This window comes from Leucopleurus acutus, assembly GCF_964270905.1.
Source record: "Leucopleurus acutus genome assembly, chromosome: 10".
NCBI classification, from domain to species: Eukaryota; Metazoa; Chordata; class Mammalia; order Artiodactyla; family Delphinidae; genus Leucopleurus; species Leucopleurus acutus.
The window spans coordinates 84,261,494-84,268,325 of NC_139153.1; the positions used below are offsets into that span (position 1 = coordinate 84,261,494).

At 43.7% G+C, this 6,832-nt stretch overlaps 1 protein-coding gene across 1 annotated transcript; it reads right to left on the bottom strand.

Annotated features, from left to right (window-relative positions):
• Positions 1-2,023: 2,023 nt before the first annotated feature.
• Positions 2,024-6,381, bottom strand: ABT1 (activator of basal transcription 1). Its single transcript, XM_082848317.1, has 3 exons — positions 6,126-6,381; positions 5,236-5,441; positions 2,024-5,079 (listed from the first exon to the last, which is right to left on the bottom strand). Exons 1-3 carry the CDS (start codon positions 6,364-6,366, stop codon positions 4,699-4,701), a joined length of 828 nt encoding a protein of 275 aa, XP_082704443.1. The 5' UTR covers positions 6,367-6,381; the 3' UTR covers positions 2,024-4,698.
• Between the last annotated feature and the right edge of the window lie 451 nt (positions 6,382-6,832).

Here is a 6,832-nt window from a genome sequence, read left to right on the forward strand (position 1 = left end):
TAAGCTTTCTAACAAATTTTAAAGATTAGTTTTAGATCAGAAATTCTTATCGTTGGAAGGGATGAAGAAACACTACATGTTCCCAGGAATAGTGACACACACACACACACACACACACATAAACACATAGACAAACACAGGTACATTCCCTGTATTAAATAATTCTTGGGAGAGTCTGTTAAACAATGCCTTTGTATGATATTGAAAAGCAATGCCAACTGCCTTTTTGCCTTATTTCAACGTTTCGATACTGTTACTTAACACGTATCAAGAATAGGAAATATGCCGACTGAGTGAGGTACAATATTCCTATGGAAAATTAAACTCTATTTAGTAAGTTGATTACATCTTTGAACACGCTGAATGTTAGGTTGAAGTTTCTGTAGTTTTTTGAAGTACAGTAATGGCCACTAATATATATGTAAAGGATGAGCTGGAAACTTAATGATCTTCAGAAATAAGGGTTAATTAGCTTGTATAGTAACTATCAACATATGAGGATTAGGATTGTGGATTTTGGGTATAAAAACAGATGCACTTGTATGAATGAGAGAGTTTTAATAACAAATTTGTATGACTGTGTGACTGAGTCTTTGGGAATAGAAAGGAGTGAAGAAACCAAAATTAGCGTTTATGATTATTGAGATGTACAGTTAACGAATTAAGGGACACTATGGTTATAAATATTTTCAGAAGACAGAATAAAGAAATGGCTATTGAAATATAGTTGATATACAATATTATTAGTTTCAGGTGTACTACATAGTGATTTGACATTTGCATACATTATAAAACGATCACCAAGATGTCTCTAACCATCTGTCCACATAGAGTTATTACAATATTACTGTCCATATTCCTTATGCTGTATATTGTATCCCCGCGGCTTATTTATTTTGTAAATGGAGGTTTTTACCTCTTATTCCCCTTCACCTATTTCACCCAGTCCCCACGTCCTCCCATCTGGCAACCATCCATTTTTTTTCTCTGTATCTGTGAGTTTGTTTTCAATTTGTTTTGTTTTCTAGATTCTATATGTAAGTGAAAGCGTGCAATGTTTGTCTTTCACTGTTAATTTCACTTAGCATACTACCCTCAAGATCCATCCATGTTGTTGCAAATGGCAAGGTTTCGGGGTTTTTTTTTAAGGCTAACACTCCATTGCATATGTATGCCACATCTTCTTTATCCAGTCATCTGTGGATGGACATTTCAGTTGCTTCCATTATCTTTGATACTGTAAATAATGCTGCAGTGAACATCGGGGTCATATAACTTTTTGGATTAGATTCAAATCAATAGAATCAAATGTAATAGAATATGATCATATCGCAGTTCTATTTATAATTTTTTGAGGAACTTCCATACTGCTATCTATAGTGCCTGCACCAACTGACAATCCCAACAACAGTGCACGAGAGTTCCGTTTTCTCCACATCCTGGCCAACAACTGTTACTTGTTGTAAAAGACATAAATTCGTGACTTTCATGTCAAGTCTGACATGAGGAAAAGCGTATTATTATGGCTGTAACCAGCGGGTGAAATAAACAAATTATTAAAAACTGTATACCTGTGGGGAACAAGATATGAGAATTTCCATTTTAAAATGTGCATTTTAATTACAGCCTTTTTAAAAATTAAAGTTAAAACAGGTAATATGGGAGAATAGCAGACAACTCTAGAGATAGTTGAAATACCCTGATTAATAAAAACCAAGAATTTGAAATTTGTATCTTCATTGATTGTATTAAGATGAGAACTCCGTATTTTTGGTAACACTTATAAAACACAAGTTTTATAAACTTGTCTATTTTTCTAATAACTTATTTAGAAAATAATTTTGCACAGACATCTGAAAAGTAAAACTCTTGGTTAGCTAATGCTATCATTAATAAATAGGGATATTGATTATTTGATGTTTCCAAAATAATTTTCTGAACATGGTAAAAGTTTTATTAAGTATTAGCTGAGTGAATACTGATTGAATTAATTTAATCAAGACATATTAATTTGTGTATTTTTATTGAAATAATCTGCACAGTTGATTTCATATGAATTTTATTCAGCATAAAATACTACAGTAAAATTGAAGTGTTATTAGGTTAAAAGTAAATATACCATCACGTTATTATCATGAAGGCTCTGGATCTAAAACCTAGTGTATTCCAGAAAAAGCAAAAGGCTAAATATGGATTTGATCAGTGTTCTTAATTAGTACTAGTGTCCAAGTAGACTAGAGCAAAGCACATTATAGCCCTCATAGTCTCCTCCCACAAACCACACACACAGATGCTAATTTCACCACAAAATTTGGAGGAAGGGCAGTCTAGAGTGGACATGAATCTCCAGAGCAGGGAGGACGAGAGTAGGAGAAAACAGAAAAGATACTGTTTGCAAACGATACCCACAGTGCAATGATGGGTCACTTGCCACAGCCCAACATTAAGGCAGGAGATGCAGACAGTCTCTGGATGATAGAATCGCATAGGCCTTCTACCAATGAAGGGATGAGAGCAAGGATAGGCCAATTCTGGCTGGGCTTGAAACTTCTAAGACATTAAGGGGCCCTCTTTAAGAAAAAAAGAATATACAATGGTGAATAAAAAACTGCTAGGTCCTTCTAATGGACTTAAGCTTCAGTTAAATCCTCCTCTGGGTAGGGAAATCTCAAGAACTGCCCTTTCAGACTGAAATACATCATAATTTTGATTTTTTTACTTCCTCATCCACAATTAAACCATCTCTTCATGATGTATAAATTACATGCAGTTATTTACCAATTATTCTGAACTGGAAGTTCATTATCTATGTAATTGTATAAGTAGTAGTCCTGTTTAGTCTCTAAGTTTGGTGTACAGATAAGATTACATAAATGCAAAAGTTAGTATCTCTTGGAAACAACAGAATATTAGTTATTTTACTTTACTATATAGGCAATGACATTCAAAATGCTCTCTTCATCTGTTACAGAATTCACTACATACTGACATATGATAAATTTATGGATATAATCCTAATAATAGGTTATGTTTCTTGAGAAGTCAGATGCCCTGTCCAGATGCTGTGGTTTGCATTGATATCTTGTTTAATAATCACAACTTAAAAAGTTATTTCTACTATGTAAAGGAAATAAAATGAAGCACGTAGAAATAACTTGTCAGAGGACATGCACGTTGGTATGGTGGAGCTTGAGTGTGATTAATGCCACCTGACTGCAAAGTCTCTGCTCATCCTTTTCCAGTCCTGACTGTATCATGTATGTTGGTTTACCAGGGTACCACACAGAGTGGACAGTGAATAAGTAACTGTCCCAGATATTTAACATTTATAACTTATTGTGGTTCTAGATAAAGAAAATATTCATCATGGAAGCTGTTTCAAATACAGGTTAACCCTTTCTCTTGTGGCCAATTTCTTGAGAAAAAGAGATTTTTCTCTTTGGTATTTTGAGTCTAGTCACCCTGAGGCAGGAGACAGATGGGCCCCCAGGGAAAACGGTTTGAATTCTTTCCTTCCTTGTGGATGGATACTCCAGCCGGGAATAACAGGACAATTGAGAGAGGAGTCTGGGCTCTGCCCAGATAGATGATAAGAGTCCACATATTCCTCATTCTTGAAGTCAGGAGACCTCCCCGACTACACGTGCAGATGGAGTCACCTGTGTCTTCCCATGGCCCCACTCTACCCCTTATACACATCTACCATGATGCCTGTAGTACTTCTGTGCATTTATTTCTTAAACATTTATCTTTTTTTAAGTGGTCTGTAACAGCGGTCCCCAACCTTTTTGGCATCAGGGACCGGTTCCGTGAAAGACAATTTTCCCATGGACAGGGGCCAGGTGGGGTGCGGGAATGATTCAGGCGGCAATGCGCGTGATGGGGAGCAGCAATGCGCGTGATGGGGAGAGCCAGATGAAGCTTTGCTCTCTTGCCCACCGCTTACCTCCTGCCGTGCTGCCAATACCGGTCCGAGGCCCAAGGGTCCGCTCTGTGTCCTCATACAGCGACTTAGTAAATGCTGCATTAGGTAACTATTAATAACATGGCCTAAGAAATTGATTAGATACATAGAAAAGGGTCCAGGTTGAATTCGGAGGGAGTGGGAGGGTCTGAGACCAGGAGATGGAGTGAAGGTGAGTGAATGGGACACAGACAGAAGTTGGAACTTATCCAATGACCGTCCCCACCCCCCATAAACTATAAAGGCATATAAAATATATATATATTTTTTCTTTTCTATAAACACATTTGGAAGGTGGCTCCCAAGCCACTCTAACCCATTAAGCCCTGTCCTTATTAATCTTTTCTAAATAAAAAGGATGTTGCTAATGCCCAGTAATGTGGTGGGTAAACAGCTGTCTGGACTAGCCATTATCAGTCTAGTTCAAAGTAAAGGCTCTTCCTGGGGCCAGAAAGCAGGATTTTTAGAGGGCCCCAGTGGGCAGGAGGCAGGTCGCCAAGAATCAAACAAGGCAAAACAGACATGTGCAGTAGTCATAATCATGCTAGTAAGAATTAAGTGCCTCAGCGAGGCATGTACAGGAATTGGAGGGGGAAGGAGAGGCCTTCAAAACTTTTATGTCTGAGCACTCACTCCTGGTTTGAGAAACACAATAAAATGTCTGCCTGGGTAGTCTTTATCAGGTAGATAGGACGCTGGGCTGGGCTAGGAGGTGGAAGGGGCCTCCCTGCCCCTCAAGAGTTCCTGACCAGTGAGGAGTCCTCCATGCTCGCTGAGGGGGTGGGGGATCCAAAGATCTTGGCAAGAAGCCCTCTGTTGGAGCGGGCCTGGTCCTGAGCGTTGGCCAGGCGAGCCCGTTCACGTCCTCCTGGCCGAGCTGCCTTCCGGGCCCTCAGCTCCTGTTCAGTAGGACGCTGGGCAAAGGCCCAGGAGACGTTCGGGCGGGTAGAGTCTCCATCAGCGGCAAGGAAACGCTGTCCGCGCTCCACGCTTCGAAGATAGAAGTCAGTCTCACGCTTGGCCTGGGCAACCTCAGCCCTCAGGCGCTGCCTGCGTACCTGGCGCTCAAAAGCAAGATGCTCGCTGAGGTGGGACCAGGTAAAACGGTGCAGGTACTGCGGAAGGGAAAACAAGAAAAGATCTGAGGAGGGCAGATCTGGGATGGAGAGGAGATGGGGGGGCCGGGGCCAACAAGAGGTGACAGGGGTGCGCCGGCTGGGGCTGGGAAGACGGAAGGCTGAGCGGTGCGGCAGACAAGCCGATCCCCTCACCCTGAGGTTCCACAGGTCATAACGGAAGGGGCTGCGCCTGCGGGAGCCCATGGGCGTGTTGTGAAGACTGGCCGCCACACGCTTGGCTACTCGCTTGTCCCGGAACTCCACCCAGCCCTCGGTGTAGTCCTTGCTGTACTTGGACCGCTTTTTTCCTCCCGCAGCGTGGGCTGCCGCTGCCTTCTTCTTGCGCCTCACGAACCCGTCTGCGAAGAAAAGGCAGAGCAGTGGTCAAGGAGGCCAATACAGCACCCACTCAACTGCACCTCCCATTCGCCGAATTCTCCAAACCTTCCCTCAGGCCAGAGTCCCACCTCAACGTCTTTGCCCGGAAGCGGATAACTGCAAAGTCCACCCTTTTCCCCTTGTCTAACTCAATCCTTTCCTCAAATGTTAACTCCTTTATCAGGTCTGCCCTAAACGCTCTCTTTAATACCCGCACAGGCCCCCAACCCCAATTCCAATTAGTGTCTGTCTGTATGCGAGCTGGGGACGGCCGATCATAAACCTTCTCTAGAACTGGGCCGCGATGACAAAGAGATACGTTCAGTTTTGTGGGAAAACCACTGAGATTTTAATTCAGGCTGTACCCATTTAACAAACTGGTAAATTCGGCTCAGGAAAGATGGGCGGGCGGAGCCGAAGTTAAAATCCAAAAATTAGCTATCCGAGAACTAAGGCTCAGCGAGGTATATACTGCGCTATCCACATCCCATCGCCGCCTCCTAAAAGACATGCGCGCTACCGATTTACCAAAGAAGCCGGACGCGGGTCCCCGGCTCCGTTAGCGCCTCGGACCAGGGCAAGCTGAGGCAACAGGACATGCATTGCGTGCTCACTGCCAGCGAGCATCACCCTCCTACCCTCACCGCCAAGGCCTGAGCACTTACCTTCCGGCTGGAAAAAAACGCGCCCGACCTCGCCGTAGGCGCTGAGAAGGTTCCGTACGTGCAAAGGCCTAAAGCGGGGCGGTATGTGGCCCAGGTACACAATACCTGGCACTACCCGTTTCTTGCTGCCGCCAGCCGCCCCTTCGGATTCCTCCTGTTCCTCCTCTGCCTCTGATTTCTGATCACTCCCTTCCAGAGGTTCCAGCTCAGCGGCTCCCTTCTCGGATTTCTCTGCCTCCATGCTTGCGGGTAGGTAAAGCAGGGCAGCCGTAAAGCGCCGCGCCTCTGACGCACACCTTGTGCGACTGCCTGTGTCGAGGGGGCGGGGTCGGTCCGGGTGACGACAAAGGAAAGGACAAGATTGGGCGGTGTCCGCGAGTCTAGGCCTAGAGGAGAGAGCGGAAGTGGGTCCCGGGTCTGCCGGGAGATTCAAAGCGTTAGAGAACTTGAGCTGATGAGGCAGAACCGGAGAGGTAGAGCTCCAAGTATAACTTACCCTATAGCACTCCTCGGTGAGATGCAAAAGGACGGGATGAAGCTGGCTCTTCCGGAAATTTTGGAGAACTATTTTGGGAGTGAAGGGAGGTTTCTTTGTGTTCTAGCGGTCAAAATAGCATTTTACCCAAGGGACTCGGGTGAGACTCAAGGTTGGGGGATGGCTCAACTTCTAAAGGTTACTTAAATTTCAATTTTTAAATTAAGTTTGA

Bases quoted from the DNA above. Each gene is read 5' to 3' on its own strand.
- ABT1 (XM_082848317.1), bottom strand. From the start codon at position 6,366: ATGGAGGCAGAGAAATCCGAGAAGGGAGCCGCTGAGCTGGAACCTCTG. The intron at 5,442-6,125 runs GTAAGTGCTCAG...TTTTCTTCGCAG, and splicing joins CGTTTTTTTCCAGCCGGAAG to ACGGGTTCGTGAGGCGCAAG. The intron at 5,080-5,235 runs GTGAGGGGATCG...TCCCTTCCGCAG, and splicing joins ATGACCTGTGGAACCTCAGG to TACCTGCACCGTTTTACCTG.